The sequence below is a fragment of the Lycium barbarum genome, chromosome 6, assembly GCF_019175385.1.
Source record: "Lycium barbarum isolate Lr01 chromosome 6, ASM1917538v2, whole genome shotgun sequence".
NCBI classification, from domain to species: Eukaryota; Viridiplantae; Streptophyta; class Magnoliopsida; order Solanales; family Solanaceae; genus Lycium; species Lycium barbarum.
The window spans coordinates 135,132,999-135,152,985 of NC_083342.1; the positions used below are offsets into that span (position 1 = coordinate 135,132,999).

At 30.8% G+C, this 19,987-nt stretch overlaps 1 protein-coding gene and 1 long non-coding RNA gene across 5 annotated transcripts; one reads left to right on the plus strand and one right to left on the minus strand.

Moving 5' to 3' along the window:
- The first annotated feature begins 2,484 nt into the window (after window positions 1-2,484).
- LOC132600274 (auxin-responsive protein SAUR21-like) lies at window positions 2,485-3,236 on the plus strand. Its single transcript, XM_060313346.1, has one exon. The coding sequence runs from the start codon at window positions 2,650-2,652 to the stop codon at window positions 2,950-2,952; it is 303 nt and encodes a 100-aa protein (XP_060169329.1). The 5' UTR covers window positions 2,485-2,649; the 3' UTR covers window positions 2,953-3,236.
- A 9,037-nt stretch (window positions 3,237-12,273) lies between these two features.
- Window positions 12,274-16,749, minus strand: LOC132599271 (uncharacterized). Of its 4 annotated transcripts, none has more exons than XR_009566793.1 (6): window positions 16,574-16,749; window positions 16,215-16,331; window positions 15,627-15,713; window positions 15,200-15,257; window positions 14,902-15,119; window positions 12,274-13,065 (listed from the first exon to the last, which is right to left on the minus strand). It is a non-coding gene; the product is annotated as an uncharacterized LOC132599271 (long non-coding RNA). The 4 variants fall into 4 exon arrangements; XR_009566791.1 differs by having other exon boundaries at window positions 14,902-15,058; window positions 16,574-16,744; XR_009566794.1 differs by lacking the exon at window positions 15,627-15,713 and having other exon boundaries at window positions 16,574-16,747.
- Between the last annotated feature and the right edge of the window lie 3,238 nt (window positions 16,750-19,987).

The window sequence follows — 19,987 nt, forward strand, 5'->3', positions numbered from 1 at the left end:
ATATATAACTATCGCTTAATATCGGGTAATTAATTTATAATTTTAATTCATAAATTATTTAATCATGATAAATTGAATTAAGTTGATGTAAACATCTAATGCGAATAAATATTTACTTAACCTTTGTTGTGCTGTCAAAAAATAAATCAAACGAGAATTTTTTTCGTAATTTTCAAGAACGCTAGCAAGCTATAAGAAATTGGTAGCTTATTTATGGGCATGGTCAATCTGCAGGCACACACAATAATGGCTTATGATAAAATCATAAATGTGCCTAATTCTTTTTCCTTCCGGCAACTTCTACGTAGTAACTCCATGCTAACTAATGTATTTTATAAATTTAAAAATAATATATACGTGGAGTTAATTATATTAAAAAAAAATATGCATCTAGGCAGAAGCGGATCTAGGATTTAAACTCTTGGGGTTCAATCTTTTAAATTTTTAGCATTGAACCATTATATTTTTAAAGTTATGGGTTCATATCTACTATTTATTTTAAATTTAGTAAATTTTTACATATAAATTTATACACCGCATCGAAAGTTTGGGATTCAATTGAACCCCAAATTATAATGCTCCATCCACCCCTGCATCTAGGTAGCGATTTTGGTCAATTTAAGCAGTCCATTTTATCTTTAGTCGTTACTTAATAAATCATTGGGTTGTTCGTTCAAACAAAAAGTATGGAATTCGTGTTTGTTCACATTTAGGGATTCTTTTTTCGCTTTTTCATTTTCTTTTGTTATTAGTCACATTAATTAGATTTATTTAGTTTTTCTCTTTCACAAAGTTAACAGAGTGTACGAATTTAAACAGGATTGCAGTGATTGTTTTGTCAAAGCATTATTAAATACTAAAAAAAATGTAATCTCTAACGGCTTAAATTTTTTGATGAAATGATTACACACATGTCAATATGATATCAAAAAAATTATGAATTCAAGTATTACATAATTTCCATGTGCTTGACCATAAATTAAAATAAAAATTAGGCCCACACGTAAGCGGCGTGTCGAAAATATTATTATTAAATAAATAAAAGTTAACTCTCACTAACCATTTATACTTTTAGATAGACTGCCACACACTTCTATTGTTTGAAATGGAGTAAAATACTCGTAGAAATATAATTTTCATGCAAGTTGCCACTGGTTGGAAACCTAATTAGAAAATTCAGCACCACGAATAAGCAGCAGAACACAATTGTTTAAGCTGCCATACCTGACACAAAATTGTGACGATATTAGCAAAAGTGGAAATAATGGCTTTAGCATTACCAAATCACTTGCATGTGCGCAGTTATTTGCACGGAGGAAAGTTTGCAAGCAATGAACTTAGACGTAGGAATTTGCACCAAATATTATCTTTCGATAATGACTTCACAACTTAGGAAAATAGGAAGATACTTGATGGTGACTTCACAAATTACATGTACTTCTAAGGATTCCAACTTAATTCACCAACGACAAGAAGGCAGCATGGGAATTGCAATTTGTTAGGGAAAAAGATAATGGGCAACATACATCTTTCACAGAATTATTTAAGGGGCCCAAAATGTTGGTATTCATATTTGGTCATGTTGTGACACAAACAATAAATGGATAAACGTGACCAAAAATGAAACAGTGGGCAAATAGTGGTATATTACCATCTTATGGCCACCGTCATCACCAGCATGCCAAAATTCAGGAATATACGGAAAATCAAGTGGATGGCAGAGTAGAACAAACCTCCAAGTAATTGTATTCATGCCCCAAAAAGACCATTCTTCTCCCAAAAGTTGGCACTTAATTCAAAGTCCCAGCTATTTAGTTTTGCTAAGACTTAGAGGTGGCAAAATGTAATCTGCCTAGCTAACCCGTCTAAGTTAAACGTGAGTGATCATGATGCATTTGTTGACTTCATTGAACCTGAGAATCCGAAATAACTTATTAAATTATTGGGTAAAAAGTAAATATTGATCGAAATAGTGCAACCTGACGAGTCAAGGTGCAACCCAAACATACAAAATCAAATTTGAAGATTGAAAAATATATAACTTTCACTCTTTTTTTGAAAAAGCAAAAATTAAAAAGGAACAAAGATTAGATAATAATGGGCGGGTTGGATTATTTGCTATAATCCTAGGCATTACACTTTATTCTACTCTTTGCAATTTCCTAGCCTAGCACGCGCTACAACATTAAAAATTCAGAGGTCCTCTGTAGTAGGAACTTAAGTTCACATCTCTTATTAATTTTTTTCCATTATAAGACCACCTAATTCTCAGGCAACACGCATTGCAACTATAGCAAACCATAATGCAATATAATAGGAGTAACTTCGAAGAATACTATAGTGGACGCTGACATTATTCACAGGGAATTGGGTATGTTAAAATATTTTGTTGATGAGCAATATGAGCCATGTGAAGTAGGGCCCTTATCACATTGGACCAATTGTCCACAAGGACAGCTTACCTGCGTTGGCAACATATTGCAAGCACCTCCTATAAATATAGCATTTCCAGTACTGCAAACTTCAGAACTAGAACAATTTGCAAATCATCAAACCCCTTTAATTAGTGCATTATTCCTCTAAACAAGTTCTAGTTCAATTACAATCCCATCAAACACCAGAACTTACTTTCAGTATCAAGATCTAGTCATGGGTATTATTCGTTTACCATCTATGATTTCTAGTGTGAAGCAATTCCATAAATTGCATTCTGTTATTAAGAGAAATCATATTTCAGATGTTCCAAAAGGATATTTTGCAGTTTACGTGGGAGAAACAGAGAAGAAGCGATACGTGGTTCCTATTGCATACTTGAATCACACTTCCTTCCAGGAATTGCTTCAAAAAGCAGAGGAAGAATTTGGGTTTCAACATCCAATGGGTGGTCTCACAATACCCTGCAATGAGGACGCATTTTTTCATGTCACTTCTCGATTGATGAACAGTTTATGAAATGAAGAAGCAATTAAGATGCAGCATTAGTGACTGATTATATTAGAGCTTAGTGTTTAATTTTTCATTTATTTTTTCCTCTTGCCATGCAAGAGAGGTAATTTTATGTACAAAGCCTTTCCACCGGCTCACATTGTTTTTTGGGAACCGGAAAGGAAAGCATACAATCAATTTTTTTACCAATTCTCAAAATGGAATGCCAAATTCTTTAAATACTTTTAATTGTCTTGTAATTTGTTTAATGTATATGGTTAGTCAAAATATTTACAGGGGAAATTCTTTTTATTTTCTAAATCTAAAATTTACAGAGTGGCAAAGCATTGATGTAGCAGTGTAGCTTATGACATATGATAAAAAAAAAAAAAAACTGAAATATCTTAGTTACGGTTGTAATAAGTAAAGTTAACGACCAATAGCAAATGAGAGAATATCCAATATAACCCAAGTCATTCCTCAGGTTAAATAGCATGTGAAATCAAATTACTTCTGACGCGACTAATGGGAATCATTTTATAAAATCCAATACAAAGAGTAATTCTCTAGAATGCTTAACCGAATTAGTATAGGCTTGTTGACCCACGCTAGCCTGAGAGTAGGAACTTGCTAGTTTGAAATTCTGTTTCTTCTGATCATTCCTGAACTGTGGGTATAATTCCCTTTTTCATTTGAATTCTCCTAACAATATGCTGGAAGGGGCTAGAAATTTCCCTTTGCTGCCTCGAGTGAATAGAATCTCTATAGCCAGCTATAGTACAAACGTATTAATTTAGTATATGCTGCTATCTATACTACCTATCATAAATCATTTATTATATTAAATAGTATAGTTCTGGAAGTAGAAATAACGACTTTACGTTGCCAAGTGATCAGAAGCTAACACACACACAAAAAGAGGGGAAAAGAAGAACTCCTGAGTGAGATACTTCTACACAATTAATATTTGGAGTTGGAAACACGCACCAAAAAATTAATAAACCTAATTAGTCATGACTTCACAAGTGCATGTACTTATAATTAAGGACATGTGCTCTTTACATAACCCCCGGAACGAGAAGAAATAAGTACCAAATGGCTAAGGCTATTGCAATTTCACTATATCTTTTTTGTTTGCATAAAAGCATATTTTATTAGAAAAAAGTTCACTTTGACTTAGTAATAAAGAGTTTTAAGTTCTACAAATACATTAATGGTATAAAAAATACATATTTACATAATTAATTCACTTATAAGATAGTAGTTGTCTATAAGAAGTAATTGATAAAATATAATAAAAGTGGTAACTTACCATTATGAGTAGTCAATTCGTAACATGAATCTTTCACAGAATTATTTAAGGGCAAGAGTTGGTGCAATACTGCATGTTCTCTTTCTTCATCTGCAAGGAATATTTACGGTTAAATGTATATTAATGTTCTGACAATAATTTGTGAATCGGTGGGTTATCTAGGCTAATTTAATTGTACGGCTGCTGCAAGTTCAGTTTGTTCACATTATAAACAAATTAATTCAATTCAGCTTTTTTAGTTGTAATGAAATGAATATTATGAATTCTACGAACTCCAAGTCAACTCTGATTTTGTTTAGATGGAAAATCGTTTTTGTTCATTTCCTTAATTATGGAGATCTGTACCAAAGAGATTCTGTAAGATTGATAAGTCTTACCCCATCAGTTTATTTTGATTAGAAAATATGTCAAAGTCAACTCTATTACTGTTAAGAAGCATTGCATTAATTCCTCTTTCAATTATAAATATTGTACTTCGATCTTTACATTATCTTTTGTATTTCCTTTGGGCGACTTCTTCGGACTAACTTAACGCTGAATAATACTCCCTCCATTCCAAAATAAGTGTCCTTAGGCTTTTTATTTTGTTCCAAAATAAGTGACACTTTAGGATTTCAAGAAGAAACTAATTTTATTCTTCCAAACTTACCCTTATTGAATCATTAAATAACTTTTCTTTTTATAAGCATTAATTAGGGGTAAGTTGGTAAAAACATTCCTAATTTTCTAAGAGTGAACAATTTCTTAAGGGGTGTGCATGAGCTAAAAGAGACACTTATTTTGGAATGGAGGGAGTATAAATGTACATTGAATACATACGTATAAGTATTAGTTCGATCTGGTCCATTGTAATTAATTAGTTCATCACTAGATATTTCATGAAATCATTGGGTTGTTTAGTCTAATTTCTAAGTACAGAATTCGTGTTTGTTCACATTTAGGATTCCTGTTGACTTCCTTAATTTCATTTATTATTCATGAGAATTATATTCATATTTTTTTTTCCACTAGTTAACTGGAATCCAAAGTTAACTCGTGATGTTGGTCAAATATTGTGATCCAACTACATGTACTTGTAAGAACTTGCAATTTGCTGATAACTGCAATGAGCAAATAGGAGAGTGCAGGTATGGGAGTTGCAATTTGATATAAAAGAGTATTTTCCCCATATTGTGATATTTACATAAATTAAAGAGGGCAACATCAATCTTTTACAGAACATTTTAGGACCCAAGATGTTGTTTTATATTTGGTCTTTGTTTTGACACAAACATTTATATGGATGCTAGCATTTCCAAAGTTTGAAACAATTGGGAATAGTGGTGTTATCATCAGCTTCGGACCATTTCCAACCAACAAAGCAAGCCAAATTTCAGGAAAATAGTATGCTAAGTGGGTGTCAAAAAGGACTGGATAATTGGTAACTTATCAGGAAAATAGTATATGCCAAATTAACTTCAAATGACGGATAAAAAGGACCGTGATAGTTGGTAACTTTTCCAGAGTCTCTGCATCGTAGGAACCGAAACTTAATAATTCATCACATGCAATCTGTTGTTAGTAAAAAAAAAAAAATTCATTAACGCGATCAACTATTCCCAAGGCATCGTATCACACTTTGGAATGAAATTTACAAGGAACGAGTGGGATCTTTAATAATTATCCACCTCAGGCTGATATATTCAGAGGAGTTAGCTAACTTATAGTATTTCTTAATTGAGCTTATATTGGCAAAGCCATGTGAAGTAGGGACCCATAGCCCGTAACAACAGCTGAACTTCGGTGGCAACACATGCAAGGGAGCTACTATAAATATAACCTTTCCAGTGCAACCTTCACAACAATTTCTTTCAAATCAAATACGAACAGTTAATTTAATCAATCTCAACATCCAGTTCAGTCCTATATATCAAACACCAAGTTAATTACTTTTCACTATAAAATAGTGATCATATCATGGGTATACGTTTGCTTTCTATGATTTCCAGTGTCAAGCAATTCCACAAGTTGCAATCTGTTCTTACGAGGAATCAAATATCAGATGTGCCGAAAGGACATTTTGCAGTTTACGTAGGAGAAACAGAGAAGAGGCGATACGTGGTTCCCATTGCATACTTGAATCATACTTCGTTTCAAGAATTGCTTCAGAAAGCAGAGGAAGAGTTCGGGTTTCAACATCCAATGGGCGGTCTCACAATACCCTGCAATGAAGATGCATTTTTTCATGTTACTTCTCGATTGAACACTTGTTTGTGAAATGAAGCAGCATTCTACAGACTTAGATTAGAGCTTAGGATTTCGAATTTTCTTTTCTCTTCGATTTTCATTTTTTCCTCTTGCCACGCAAGAGCTGTAAACTTAATTATATATAGACAAAGCCTTGCAATCAATTTTTTTACCTGGTTTGTCTTGGAAATGAAATGCCAAATTCTTTAACAGTACTGCTGGACTAGCTGCTCTTTTGTTCTTTCAATTTTCCCAAGAGAAAAAAAACCCACCTTGTACAAGTGAGAAGCTTATAGTAACAGTTAGAACTCAGAGGAAGATAACATAGCCAAATCTTCTACGCAGCGGATTGATACTGTAGCACACCATTAATAATGACTATTAGTGTGTCCAGTTATAAGCTCAATGATAACCATTGAAAGGCCAATCACAAACAACTATCTAATAACTGGTCACGCCCCAAAAAAGATAAGGCGCAACCGGCCGGCATAAGTACTTTCAACTTATCGAGCGAATCACCTAATCTTGTCTATCCATTCATGGTAATATCAAGTTTGGAATATAACTTTTAAATCGTTTGGTTTAAACGTCTCATTTTAACTCCAATTAGATTAGGCCTTTGACCAAAATGCATAAGTGCGAAATGAACATGAGAAATAAAATATGAATCCCAATTTACATAATTAGACTTCCCACTAATGGAATCTCTAGACATATATATGGAGGAAATGTGTACTCCAAATGTCACAGTAGCTGAAACATCAAGTAAGTCACTTCACATAAGACACTATGAGCAAAATTTCTATAAAATTGTACCCCGTATCTTTAGTCCTACCAAAAAGGGTTTGAACTTTGAACGATGTCTTTTAAAACTTCGGATACAAAATAGAATAATATATCATGACAATTTATGACCCTGTATTTCATAAAATTCTAAACAATGAAAATCGCTTTATGCTAATTTTAGATGTACTGAAATGAGAAATCGAGTTTGCGTACATTAAGAAGCTCTTTTAAAATTCTGGTGGTTAATCATCTTATTATGATTCTGCTAGCTGGAACTTGGAAGTCACGTTCATTTAATTTTTTTTGGAGTTAAATTTGCTGTTTTGTAGATCTGTATCACAGCTTCTGTGATAATTGATTATTGTACTTTTAGTACTTAGGAGTATTTAAATGGAAAACGTCAAAGCACAGCTTATTATGTTACATAAGAATATTTTCTCTTTCTCACAATCTTAAAAGTAATCGTAAATGTGCTTCGTTTTCATTTCCTACCAACTAGCTCAGTGCTGAATATTTGTTCCATAAATTTATAATTCTTACATACGCGGAGTTGAATATACAAAACATATATATACTTACAGGTATTAGTTTCGTCAATTTATGTCATTACATTATGTTTGTTCCCATTTAGGACTGCTTTCTTTCTTCTTTCCATTTCTTTTTCCTTTTGTTTGGTTTTAAAATTTGGATGCTTAGTTTTAGCTGGCAATCAATTTATAGTGTTCATTATCTGTATCAAATATAAACTCGGCCTTAACTGTTAATCCAAACATTACTATAAACTAATGTATACTCCTATTATTTAGTTGTTAATTTAGATAGCTCTTTGCTCTTTACAGCAATCACCACCACTATTAGAAAACATTGAAATTAGCTACGAAATTTGTCAGTAATCCCCTCTATTCAGCACTGCCCAATACCCACCACAGTGCAGCGCGTATACTAATTATAATGCTCAATACAAAAGAAAAGAAAAAGAGTAAATTACTCTTGTTCCAAATAATGCTATTGTAACCACTAGTGGAAGTCAAGTTTATGTCAATATGTGAATATAAAAGTTAACTAATCATATATATATATATATATATATAAAAGCAGGCAAAGGGCCCGCTGACGTGGCAATCTCTATGATTATAATGGGTATTTATCTTTTTCCTCATTTATTTGACAATTTAAATTCTAAAATTCAATTATTAATAAGTTAAACAAAACACAAAAGCCGCTTAGGTTTCGGTGTAAGAAAACTTAAAAATCGTTTCGGCTAAAACTCAATAGCCGCTTCCTTTGTCCCCTTAATTACGCATTGCTTTCTCCTCTGTCTGAAACGTTTTTTTTTTTTTTTTTAAAAAAGCTTTTAAAGAATCTTTTGCAGTTTTACTTTAATTTCTCATTGAGAATTACCTTTAACTAGTATACGTACCCGCACGATCCGCGATAATTTAAAGAAAAATAATCATAAAAAATGCTAAGTTATTCATTTGAAATAATAAAATTGATCAATTTTTATTGTATCACATTAACATATTTAAATTGACTATGAAATATTAAAAAAAATGTTAATAAATAACTTTTTAGTAGTGAAATTACAATTAGTACATAATATCTTATCACAGTTGCCATTATTTTAGATGTTTTGATATGAAAAGAATAATATTATTTTTATCATATTCCATTGACTGATTTTGAAAAATAATCAAATATGAGATGAAAAATAATTGTATTGTAGTTGGACTTTGCCGGACATATCAAAAAAGTTGTGTTTGGACGTGTTTGAATTATAAGAAATTTCGAGGTTCTTATTTACTTGAAAGGGTAATCTAGAAATAAATGACTCACTTTTATTTTCATAATTAATCGATTTATATGTTATTTAACTTTATATTTTTAATCAATTAAAACATGCGATTATACTTCTTATCTTTCATTTCAAATTTCATCTTTTTGTATATCAATTCAATTTTAACAAATAACTACACTCAATTTAAAAAAAAAAAAAACTTATCTTCCAATTCCAATTCGAACACTAAAAATACTCAATTGTGTCAATTCCAAAAGTTCTTATTCCAAATTTTAAAATTAACCACAGTCAATTCAAAAACTAAGCACATGCAATTTTATTATATTGCTTATTAATTTTATCAAAAATTATCATGTGACTCATGTATGATATTTTTTACCGCAAACGCGCGCAGGAATGGATTTATATTATGTGGCCAACTCCCCAATTTAAAATAGATGTATACATGTTTCCTTTAAAAAATATAAACGGTTAATTGAATTTAAATTTAAATTCAAAACAACAACTAATTATCATTAACCTAACTAATTCTATTATATTGGTATTCTTCACAATTGCATTCAAGAATATTTTTGGTGCAGAACAAAAATGGGAATAAAATATAAATAACAGAATTGCAATATCATTCATATACCAGGCTATCCTTCATGGAATTCACATCTTATTGGAAATTGGTTCCTTTCAAATCAAAGTGATCTAGAGACTACAATAGTTCGTACTTAAACATTACACAAACTAAATCTATCCCTTCTTTTAATTTGAACTTCATCTCTCTCACTTCTCTTCTTTATTATACTGATCTCCGATATATAAAATTAGTGATGTCAACAACTTTTCATAGCATAGCCTGATCACACCGACTCTTTTGTTCTGTTTGAAAAATAAATAGATCATTTGCTCAGGCCCAAGTACTGATCCAACTTCAAGTTTTTCACCAACGTCCTCGGCCTTAAAGTAAGCAATCTGATATTGAATCGCCTTGTACTAATAAATTGTATAATAATCTACATCAACAATATTGAACTGAAATGTTTTAAAAAGGTAATGATATAAACATGTATTTTGTTCTATAAAAATAGTTGAAACTTCTAGCATGACGTACCTGTTGATTGTACAGACTTTAAACAAGACTTTAAGAGATCAACACGTTATGCTCATAACTTTGATTTAGATTAAATTTTCAATGATACAAAGAAGTTTTAACTGTACCAACAAAAGGCAAGTAGTAGTTTAAAATTTCTGGACCTCGTACATATAAGTCGAACGGAAAGAGCAATATGGCAATGATATCAAAGAAGTTGAAATGCACCAGCAAAAACAACAATAATGAATTAAGATAAATTATTGTGATATAGGTACCTCCTGTATTTTTCCCTTGCTTCTGGTGTCCTTTTTTGTTTTGTTCTAATGTAGTTGTTTTCATAATACCCGCAACACAAACAAATACTCAGACAAAAAAAAATGGTGTCTGTTTTGGGGAAACTGAAGGCTAAAAACATGTTGTTTCACCTTTGTTATAAGATCACTACTATTTCCTAATTAGTTTAGAAGAAAAACATAGATGAGAAAGATATAAGCTACTATATGTATATAGTAGCCATAAGCAAATCCAATGTGTAGAAAATTGTTTTGAGCAAATAATTTTTTTATCTGATAGTATTCTTGGTTGTGGGGATGATAAATGATTGCCCTGCATATTGAACAAATTCTTGTTGCTCTTTCAAAGCATGCAATAAGAAACGAAAATAAGAACAAAGATGTGAACAAAAACTGATAGCACCGTTTGAATTATACTTAATTATAGTTTTCAGTACTGTTTGTAAATATTTGATATGGGTTATGGGTAAGCATCTATCCTGAAAAACCTCTAAAGACGAAAGGTGCAACAAATCAAACAAATTGGTGGTGCAAAAATATGACAGAGAGAAGCAACAAACATTTGTATCCCGAAAAGAACAATAAATATAATGTTCTCCAACATTATTCGACTTGTCAAAACTGCAAAAGCACAAATAATAAAACAGACTAAAGACTATTGAAGACCTCTATATTGTCACATAATCTGACTGACATTTCTATAACTAAATAAATTTTATGCAAATTCCAAGTAAAAGATGATTAAGAGAAAAAGAAGGGGTTATGAATTCTTGCAGCCACACCAAATATTTTACACTTTTCACTGAAAAGTGGAGTATATGTTATGCCCTCATGGGTGTGTAATATATATGTGTGCGCATGTGTAACCGTGTGTTGGGTTATGGGAGAGATTATGTGATAAGGCATGCGGGAAATGGGGAAGTTAAGCAGACGTGAGTGAGGCTTTGGGTTTATTTAGGTTAGTTACTTTTTTTTATTTTGGTATTTTCCTTATTTTATCTATTAATTAGATAAGATTAATTGGATTAGACAAAGTGGAGCAGTTGTAATCTCCAAAATTGTCAGTTTAAATTCAAATTTTAAACCTTTTATCTTTCTATTAATTTTTAGTTATCTTCGAATTTGATTAAAATAATTAACTCTTGTAAAAATGATATATTTGAATTTGAAAAATACTATAATTACGATATACTCCTAAAAATACTAACTTTTGACAAATCATTCATAGAATTCCAGTCCTCACAACTGCTCAGTGTGGTTTCTCCTACAAAATGTCGTCATTCTAATTAGTACGTGTAGATAATCTATACATGTATAAATTGGAAATCTAATTTATAAAATTCCTATTTTAAAATTTTGAATGAAACATAGTAAGAAAAATTACAGAATTGAAAATCTAATATATAAAATTTCTATTTTAAAATTTTGAAGGAAACATAGTAAAAAAAAAAATTACAGAGAAAAACATGACTCCCCTATATATTAAAAAAAAAAAAGTAAAATAAGCTTAAATTTAGGAATCGGTTGAGAGTTTCGTTAATAATAATTAAAAAAAAATTACATTCAAATTATACAAAGTTGTGGATAATATCTAACGTAACTTGAAAAGAAAAGAAAAACCATCCTATAATTTTTTTTTTCAAGTAACACATGGCATTCTCCTGCACTGCCACTTGTCCTAATTCTATCGCAAACTATCCTGTTTTTAATAATATATAGTATACATACCCCCGCGCGATACGCGAAAAAGTGTTTGAGGAAAAAAAAATCATAAGAAATTATTATATTTATTTTCTTCACCATATTTTTTTTTTTGGCAATAAAATGTGAATTATTACCATACCAACAAACCAACCATTACACCTAAGAGAGCACTCATAATCTCAACCACCTACTATGTAGGGTGCTGAGAATTGGTGAGCCTCTGAAGAAACTAAGTACATAATGAGTCAATCAAATGAACAAACTTCCTACCCTTCTTGGTATTCCTATACATGTTAAGCCTTTCCCTAATTAAATTTTGCATCTGCTGTAATAAGTAACTGCACTGTACACTTTGTCCTCAGAAAATTTTGTGATTTCTAGCAATCCAAAGGTTGCAGATAGTGGCACCATATATTACAGCTAGCACTTCCTTTCGAAATCTGCTCCAGTGTTTACCTCTTATTCCCATCAAAGTTGCTTTGGAAAAAAAAAAAAAACTATCTAAACACTGCCTTCATAAACTTGTAAAAAAAAAAAAAAAACTATCTAAACACTGCCTTCATAAACTTGTAAATAAGAATTGCCCTGGTGCAGTCTTCTCGGCACGAGCAAAAATAAAGTTTTCAAATGTCTTTCAACTTAGAACTCCCATAAATTAGAGAGAAATTGACAAATAAAGTATGGTTTAGTTATGAAATTATAAGTAGTTCATAAATATGATCACATATGAGTACAGATGGAAACAAATACAAAAAAAAATTAAAAAAAATGGGAACAATAGCATCGACTTATGTTTGAGAATGAGTTAAGCCCATCCATATCGCGTGCCAGCTGCTTTAAGTGATTCACCAGTCTGGTGCCATAACCTTTCTTGTTCATAACCCTTCCTGTTCATATGTCGTAACTGCACGAAGAGCTCTCCCCCCAAAACTTCTAGCTACAATATGAATAAGAAGAAGTGCACCAACAAATATTAAATAAAATAAAATATCACAACAGCAATTTACACACCTCTACATAGGGGGAACAATTCACTACTTGGAAATATCCTGTATAGCATTGCAATCTGACACATTCACTACTTCAATTTTTTCATAAATACATTAAATATATACTATCATTATTTTCAATCAGGTTTACCATAGATCATGAGTGTTCTTCCCACAAATGGAATATAACTTCTATCTAATGTCAGCAAACTGTTATCAGTAAAAGAGCCACGAGAACACAGTAATGTTGCACGTAGCTGCACATGAATAGATGCTAGATGGGCTGCAACAACACATAGTAAGCTTATTCACTTAAAAAACTAACTAATCAATATGTTTGAATGAGTTTCTATAGATTGAAGGAGTCATAAGTCCCTAGTTCTTGGTGGTTCTATCCTGGTTCTTGCAAGACCATAGTGGAAAGAAACCTAGCTGATGTCTTCTTCTTTCTGCTTCACTGGCTCATGAAATCTTCTCTGTTATAATCACTTGCTTGTCCTTGTTGGTAGACTGTTGAAAATTGTGTGAATTTGGCCATTTTTCCTTTTTCTCAATTTTGGAATAGATCATTCCAACATTCATTTCCTTGTGGCTTTAAATCACCTTTCCTTAAAAATTCTTTATTTGGATATACTATAGTCTGCTGACCTTCGAAATTCATTAAATACAACATGGTTGAGAGAAAAAAAATCTGCAGCAAAGTGGTTGTCAAAAATCCATGATTCAATTATCAAAACTCATGTTTGATGTGTTTAACTCTTCTATAGCATGCCATTTGCACAAAGCAGCCTAAAACAAATGAAATATTTGTGCTTCTGGTAGTGTTGATGGAAAGGGTTGAATGAGAGATGTGCGTCGTTACATTACATATATAACGTTTAATGAGAGAGAACTGAAACTTAGCAGACCTATTATAAAATGAGTTTTCGTAAAAACTATTTTAAGGCCTATGATCCAAAAGTTACTGGTCTTACAATCCTAGGCATTAGGGGTGGTGCTGGTGAACATAGTTTAAACCTCGACCAATTAGATTTTTCGTGCTTCAGGCAGTTATGCATCTGAGACATCCACATGACTCCCAAAAGCGTTGAAAGCAAAAATCACAAACTTATGAAGCCAAATGCACGATACAAATAATGGCATAAGAATCAATTATAGACTTAGCATGACTACAATTAATATGTCATCAGCTTTAACTTGCATAGCTGAAGGCATTAGGATACCTCCAGAGAAATTAACGCATGCGCAAGACATCACCAAAAGATCTCTCTCTGGCTAAGAGGTTCCAACACAATATTTAAAGGAAAGAGTTCCAAATTTTTCCACAAGATCTTCTTCTTTAGAGCCAAAACTCTTCCATTTTACACGTTCTTTTTAAAAATAATTCACTTTACACGTTTCCTATCATAAAATTGTCTCTTCATTTAAAAAAGAACCCCCAACAGTCAACAATAAAAAGGGTAACTGCTATAGCTTTCCTACTTTCCTCCAATATTGGCCCAAAGTTAGTCTTTTTCACTCTTTGAAAGTTTTACATGTAATTCTAATGACAGCATTTTCTTAATTTTGAGTGGTTTTCATTTCTCTCTTGAAATCTAGTACCCTAGAGTTTGATTTTAATAGTAATATGAGTTTAAAAATAAGTTATTGCCTCAAGAAAGGAAATAGAGTTTTACATTCTGCTACTTTTTAGACATTTCGAATGCACAAAAAAAAAAGAAAAAAAAAGAAGGAAATACTACTATACAGATAACACTAATGAAAGTAAGAAGGCAATGGATTACATGACAGTGACTGATGTAGAAATCTCAGGCCAGAAGTAATCAACAAAGGCATTGAGATTGGAGAGAGCGTGGAGTTTCAACTGGGAGTGACTTTCATTCAGCATAGCCAGTAGACTACCGTCAGTACAGCAGATGCTCCTTTGCTAGCCACTTAACACTGCCATATGAATATTATATTACGCCACCAACTCTTCCTCATTTATTAGCGAATTTAAAACCTAATTATTGGCAAATAGATTACGATCTGTATATCCATTTCTACAATTACTTCACCTAAAAAAGAGATATAAAGGCTTACTACTGCACATTGCACTCCTAAAGCTTCAAACTGTGCAACTATTTGATTAGCGAGCTCTCTGCAATACACAAAGAAAGCAGTTATACTTTAAATCATTAAAGAGCTTCTACAAAATAAAACCCGCTAATCAGAAGAAATGGATGGCCAGAAGAGGATAAAGCACAGAAAAGAAGCAGTGACTGTAAATTATCTTTCCTTCCTCACAACCTCAGGCACTTAGAGAAAATTCATGTGAAATTCAACCTGGACCATTATAGATCTGATGGTACTCATGTCCCAATTCATATCCTTTAATGCATTATTAGTTAGACATTGCTCCGTAAAAGGAGAACTATGACACTCAAGTATTGGCAGAGATGTAACAAAGAAGAACACATTTTGACATCCACAGTTGTATGTTGCTAATACTGCCTTTATGAAGACATACCTGAAAATTAAATCATATAATAGCACCTTGACGGAAAAGTCATTTTTGATGTCATATCCTTAATAGGTTGCTAATACAATATCCCCCCTGCAGTGTTCAAGTACGTATGATGTCATATGATGCTTCATCAAACTTGTTACAGGTCGCCATTGTAGTTTATTCCAAGTAATTTAAATGTTTAACGAAAAGTATATAGCCTCTGAATGCACCTATTTTAGTATGAGACAATATTTCTTTCACCATTTTCACCATCACCTTGATGGTCTTAATGGAACCACATCTCAGTTATAAGGATATTACCTATTGAAAAAGTTATTTGGTAATTGACACAACTGGCTAGACTAAAAATTCTACCATGTTATAATCGGATTTAAGGTACTACCAGATGAACTATATAAGATTTCTATTACTTGTCAAATAGTACCTTCATAGGCTTAAGAAATTCTGTATTCTTATTTGGTTTTGCCAAACGTTAATGCAAGAAAGTTGATGTTAAAAAATAAGCTTAAGTCATAGGATTTGCAGTGCAGAACTGATGCAAAAAGCTAAACCAATTCTACTCTAAAATTACAACAACATGAACTGCACCTTGAAAGATTTTGAACGACAAATGGACGAATCTAAATCTGAAGCCATGGAGTATGACCTATCGGCTACATCAACTTGGTCCAAATCCATGAAAGCATCACATTGGCAGATATATCCCTGTAAAAATTAAATCTAATAAATATTGCATGTAGAGATTAGGAGTAGATGAAGTAATTTAATGTTCTCCTAAACGAATTGCAGAAAGAGAGTATTCATATATTGTATCTGCTATATCAAAAGGAAGGGGATTGTGACTTCATGTCCAAAAGTGGTCCTTTCCCACTTTGCTAGTCGAAATATCAATCTTACGTTTACAGAATTTTAAGGACTGCTCATGAATTACAAATCATATCACTCACCTCTTGTAGTCCAGAATTCTTGTAGATTATCATTCAAAACTTGTTGAAAGCGAATCAAATGGCTTTTCTGCAAAAGGACATTTCGAATAAAATTAACCCAAATGATAAAATTTCGATCCTCAAATTAAATCGCAAAAGGTCTCATGGAAAAGAAGCAAAAAACATCTCCAAATCTACATATCAAATTTTGATTTGGAGAATTTTAATTCAAATTATTAAATTAATTTTACATGTTTAAAACAAAATAACGTAGAAATTAATTTTTTATTTAAACGAAGAAATATTATTTTTTAATTTTTAGTAAATATTCTCGGTTTAGCTCATTTTACTTGTTATGTTGTATAGTTTTTAAGAAAACGTCGATTAAAATTATAATTTGACTAATTTACCTTATTGATTATTTGATCTGCATTTGATATTTTTTTTTTACGACATTAATTTCTTTTCACATTTATTAGAGTAAGAATAAAAATAAAAAAGTGATTAAATTCTATCTTATTTTAAAATATAAATATTTTAAATATATTTATTTTAGTAAACATAACAAATAAATGACATGGCGGAATAGCAAATACAACAATTTAATATCTAGATTAGATCTCAGGCTAATATAAAAAATTAAAAAAAAAATTGTATGGTTTGACTACTTAACCTTTTGAAGAAAAGCAATTTCATGGATTGACAAACACATGGTAATGAATTCATCATTATTGACTTAATGAGATACATTGGAAATTACATGAATATTGTTTGATTTTTTAATAGGGGGTGCACTTTTTTTTTTGACATTATTAATTTGCACTATTTTTATGCATATATATATATATATATATATATATATATATATATATATATATATATATACTATGTTCAAAACACGATTAATATAACATTGTAGTTTGTACTCCGTATCTAAGACTTTATTATATTAGTGTTTACTATGAATACAAAGTCTGCACTTTTTTTTTTACATTATTTTTTTTTAATATGGGGTTCACATTTTTTTTTTATATTACTTGATTTTGTTAATATGGGGTCCACTTTTTTTACCGTGAGTTTGGAGATGGTGGGATCCACTTTTTTTTTTATATTGTTTGATGTCATTTAGTATGGGGTGCAATTTTTTTTTTGACATTATTAGTTTGTACTATTTTTATGCATATAATATATATACATATACTATGTTCAAAACACGATTACTATAACATTATAGTTTGTGCTCCGTATCTAAAACTTTATTATATTAGTGTTTGCTACGAATATAAAGTCTGCACTTTTTTTTTTAAAACATTATATTTTTTTTAATATGGGGTTCACTTTTTTTTTATATTGCTTGGTGTTGTTTAGTATGGGGCCCATCCTTTTGGACATTATTAGTTTGCACTATTTTTATGCATATAATATATATATATATATATATACTATGTTCAAAACACGATTAATATAACATTATAGTTTGTGCTTCGTATCTAAAACTTTATCATATTAGTGTTTGCTATGAATACAAAGTCTGCACTTTTTTTTTTGGCATTGTTTTTTTTTTTAATATGGAATTCACCTTTTTTTTATATTGTTTGATTTTGTCAATATGAGATACTATGTTCAAAACACGATTAATATAACATTGTAGTTTGTGCTCCGTATCTAAAACTTTATTATATTAGTGTTTGCTACGAATACAAAGTCTGTACTCTCTTTTTTTTGACATTGTTTTTTTTTAATATGGGATTCACTTTTTTTTTTATATTGCTTGATTTTGTTAATATGGAGTCCACCTTTTTTTTTCCCGTGAGTTTGGAGATGGTGGGTTCCACTTTATTTACTTCTTTTTTTAAAAAAAAAATATTGGTTGGTGTTTTTTTTTATTTTTTAATATTGGTTGGTGTTTAATATGGGGACCATACTTTTTTTTAAATGCTTAATTGGTTGGTGTTTAATATGGGGACCACACTTTTTTTTAAAGTATTTTAAGTATGTTGCTATACAATAATTTCATTTGCTTCCACTAATGGGTTGATACGCATGTGGCAATAAATCCATCATTATTGATTTAATTGTTTGATTTTCTAAGCACTTTTGTATTTTAAGTATGTTGCTGTACAATAATTCCATTTGCTTCCTCTAATTGGGTTGATACGCATGTGTCAATGAATCCATCAGGCTATATGGGCCCACAATTTTTTTTTCAAAAATTGGAAAACGGATATATATATATATATAAGTATTTTAAGTATGTTGCTGTACAATAATTTCATTTGCTCCCACTAATGGGTTGATACGCATGTGGCAATAAATCCATCATTATTGATTTAATTGTTTGATTTTCTAAGCATTTTTGTATTTTAAGTATGTTGCTGTACAATAATTTCATTTGCTCCCTCTAATAGGTTGATACGCATGTGGCAATGAATCCATCATTATTGATTTAATTGTTTGATTTTCTAAGCATTTTTGTATTTTAAGTATGTTGCTGTACAATAATTTCATTTGCTCCCTCTAATAGGTTGATACGCACGTGGCAATGAATCCATCATTATTGATTTAATTGTTTAATTTTCTAAGCACTTTTTTTTTAACATTGTTTGTTTTTTTCATATGGGATTCACTTTTTTTTTCCCGTGAGTTTGAATGTGGTGGGTTCCACTTTTTTTATTACTGGTTGGTGTTTAATATGGGGCCCACAATTTTAAAAAATATATTAGTAGTTGTTTAAAATATGTGGGCCACAATTTTTTTTTTAAATATTAGTAGTTGTTTTTAAATATTAATAGTTGTTTAAAATATGTGAACCCACATTTTTTTAAATATTAATAGTTGTTTAAAATATGTGGGCCCATAATTTTTTTTTGGGCCCACAAAAGGATGACGAAAAAGTGCTAACGGACGACCAAAAGGTGCCCACACTCACCTTTCTATATAGTAGTAAATTCTACACAAAACTAAAATAAAAAGAGAATTCCTCCATAATAAAATATTATAATTAAATAAAATTACAAATGACTTACATGTTTAAAATGCAAAAAATTATTACTGATAGTAGATAATGATAGTAGATAATTGAGATAAGGATAAAAAACACACCCCAATTATCAGTGTTTTTTTAGTTTTATACCTAAACTATCATAAGGTTGAGAAAACTACATAAACTATCACTATTTAGTTTGCAAAACACATCTCAAATTATTCTTGAATGACATGTGATCCACACTCTCCATTTTGTATAAAAATATTGCCAAGTGTTGTCCACGTGGATAAATAATGTCACCATGGAAATTACAAAAAAAAAAACTATTTGTTTTAAAAAACAATATGAAAAATAATAATTTTTGTAAAAAAAATCAAAAATTATAGAAAATAAAAAAATAGTTTGAAAAATGGAAAAGTTATTTAAAAATAAATAAATAAGAAAACTGA

What these genes read in the sequence shown, in the direction of transcription:
- LOC132600274 (XM_060313346.1), top strand. Translation starts at nt 2,650, where the DNA reads ATGGGTATTATTCGTTTACCATCTATGATTTCTAGTGTGAAGCAATTC.